Genomic DNA, 2791 nt, shown 5'->3' on the forward strand with positions numbered 1-2791 from the left:
GTGGGAAACAGTGAATCCGCTCCAGGTCTCTGGGGAAGTTCAGACATCTTTAATCATTCGGGGGTTTCTCTCATTAGAAGGTTTTGCACATGTTTGATATTTAACAGCTTTTCTTTTAGACCTGCTGATTTTAAAGAGTTCCTTTAAACCTCAGAGTTCGGGCTGATGCTCCCCAAAGACTCTGGGAGGCGCACCTGTATTCTCTTTCTATTTCAGACCAACTCTCGTCATGGACTGAGAGCTCAGGACCAAACGCTGCAGATAAATGTTTGCTAAATATGTCAAAATGACTAAGATCTCTAACAGCTTAAAAGAAGGTTTTTAAAAGCTCAAAAGACCCACTCGTCTGTCTGTGGGGTTATGGGATGGATACAGGATCAAAACACGGCTACATATTTGCTCAAATGTCTAAATCTCTGGGGAAATTCAAACACTCTTTTTTATATATTTCACATTTTGGAATTTCAATCTCAGCGTTAGATCAGAGTCACCTTTAAGATGGACTTTAAAGAACATCCATACACATCCTATTCATCTATAGATCATATTCCATGTACTTGTATTTAGACTTCTTGCACTACTTTATTTTGTGTATTTGATTATGTTGCATTGTTGGAGGAGCTCGGGTCAGAAGAATGTCACTGATATCTCTACACTGTTTCCGATGACAATCAAACGTTTGAATCTTGGATTCTCTTGGCCTGTTGGATCTGTGTTATGTCCTATATTCACTCTGTTGGAGGAGACTTCAGGTTTCCCTTGTCACATCTAACCTGTAGCTGCTGAGCACTAACCCATCTCAACACTTTCACTTCTCTATTTGATTCAATAAGGACCAGAGAATGGAGGTTTCCTACCTGAGGTGGAGCTCCTCTTCCCCGGCGCTGGAGGAGGAGGCCGAGCTGCTGGAGCTCTGCGGCCGGGGGACAGAGCTCTGCGGCCGGGGGACAGAGCTCTGCGGCCGGGGGACAGAGCTCTGCTGCCGGGTGATATTCTTGAAGCTGTAGAAGAGCCTCTCCTCCTCTTCTTCACTCTTTATCTCCTCTTCGTCCTCCTCATCTTCCTCCTCTTCCTCGGAGTCGGTGAACTCCCGTTTAACGAGCTTAGTGGCCGTGAAGCTGCTGGTCAGCACGTAGCGGTACCGGGGGTCCTGCTGCACCGGGACCTGACCCGGACTCCTGGTGCTGCTGGGCTTCAACCGGGAGAACTTCTTATCTGTGGAAGTGGGTCTCACAGTGGAGGTGGGTCTCACGGTGGAGACGGGGGTGGGTCTCGAGACGGGGGTGGGTCTCACGACGGGGGTGGGTCTCACGCCGGAGGTGGGTCTCACGGCGGAGGTTTTCTCCGGGGAAGAGACTCCAGTACAGCCCTCGGTCCGGGCCTTTTTCCTGGGCCGGTACTTGTAGTCCGGATGTTGGGCCATGTGCTGTAGCCGGAGTCGCTCCGCCTCCCGGATGAACGGGATCTTCTCCGAGTCTCTGAGCAGCTTCCAGCGCTTCCCGAGCCGCTTGGAGATCTCCGCGTTGTGCAAGTCCGGGGACTGGTCCATGATCTTCCTCCTCTCGATCTTGGACCACACCATGAAGGCGTTCATCGGCCTCTTGATGTGTCCCGTGGCGGTCTTCCAGCGGTCTGGTTTCTGCGGTGCGGAGCTGCACGCTGAGGCCGTCTGTAGCGGTGCGGAGCTGCACGGTGAGGCCGTCTGTAGCGGTGCGGAGCTGCACGGTGAGGCCGTCTCCCGGGACCCACCATGCTGCGTATGTTCCACCATGTTCCCAAAGCCTCCAGCTGACGGGCCCGAGTCAGTGGAGCCTCCCGCCACCTTAGTTCTGTTTCTACCTGCTTTATTTCCTATTAAATATCCGTTAAAACGCGTTATTCCGCCGCGGCTGCTTCTCTATGTTCAAACTTCCAAACCGGCGTCTTATTTACCGACTGATGGGTACCGCCCTCAGCCAATCACCGCTCTTCTTCTCCAAAAAACCCTCCCGCCTCCGCATCGCCCTCCGCCAATCACCGCTGTTCTTCTCCCAACACGTTCCCTCCTCCACTGCTGTGTTAGCCAATCACAGCTCTTCTTCTCCCAAAACCTTCCCGCCTCCACTGCTGTCTCAGCCAATCACAGCTCTTCTTCTCGCTCTCTGGCGTCCGGCCGTTGGATTCTTTATCTGATAACTTCTCACAGAGAAAGCCTTCCTTATTTAACGCTTTCATTGCTTTTTATTTGTATTTAAATCACAAGATCGACCCTCTCAAAGCCTCATGATGAAGAGTGACGTTACACAGTCACTTCATGTCTTTTTTTAAATGATTATTTAACTCCCATTTTTCTCTAGATTTAGGATTTCTAAGTCACATGATACGTTTATAAAATGTAAGTTAACTACAGACACAGACACACTTATATCAATAAATCAGAATCAAGTTTATTGCCAAGTACGTTTACACATACAAAGAATTAGATTTTGTGTCTGGTAGTGCGAACAAAAACAGAGGCACAACACCAGGGCGCCATTTTAGTTGTCACCTGAAAAGTAATCAGATTAAAACATCAGACTGAGGCCGTTTCTCAATGTCGAGGAGGCTTGCTTGGTAGCACATGTATGCTGGGCATTTAAACAGTGATTCGGCGCCACTCGATGACGTAGTATACTTGAAATAGTGGCTCTGGAGCAGCTTTACTCGACATTGAGAAACAGCCTGAGTTTCCCCTGAAGCTCTGTAGTGTTTGTGGATCCTTCAGGGATTTGTGAATCCTTGAAGGCTTTTATTCCGGCCTTTCACGAAACTC

General features: G+C 49.3%; 1 protein-coding gene across 1 annotated transcript; it reads right to left on the minus strand.

Annotated features, from left to right (window-relative positions):
- Nucleotides 1-459: 459 nt before the first annotated feature.
- On the minus strand, nt 460-2144 carry LOC104962576 (transcription factor Sox-11-A-like). Its single transcript, XM_010791027.1, has one exon. It carries the CDS (start codon nt 1769-1771, stop codon nt 854-856), a length of 918 nt encoding a protein of 305 aa, XP_010789329.1. The 5' UTR covers nt 1772-2144; the 3' UTR covers nt 460-853.
- Nucleotides 2145-2791: the final 647 nt, after the last annotated feature.

This window comes from Notothenia coriiceps, unplaced genomic scaffold (genome assembly GCF_000735185.1).
Source record: "Notothenia coriiceps isolate Sejong01 unplaced genomic scaffold, NC01 NC01_scaffold00035017, whole genome shotgun sequence".
NCBI lineage: Eukaryota > Metazoa > Chordata > Actinopteri > Perciformes > Nototheniidae > Notothenia > Notothenia coriiceps.

Coding starts and splice junctions, on each gene's coding strand:
- LOC104962576 (XM_010791027.1), bottom strand. CDS start 1,771: ATGGTGGAACATACGCAGCATGGTGGGTCCCGGGAGACGGCCTCACCG.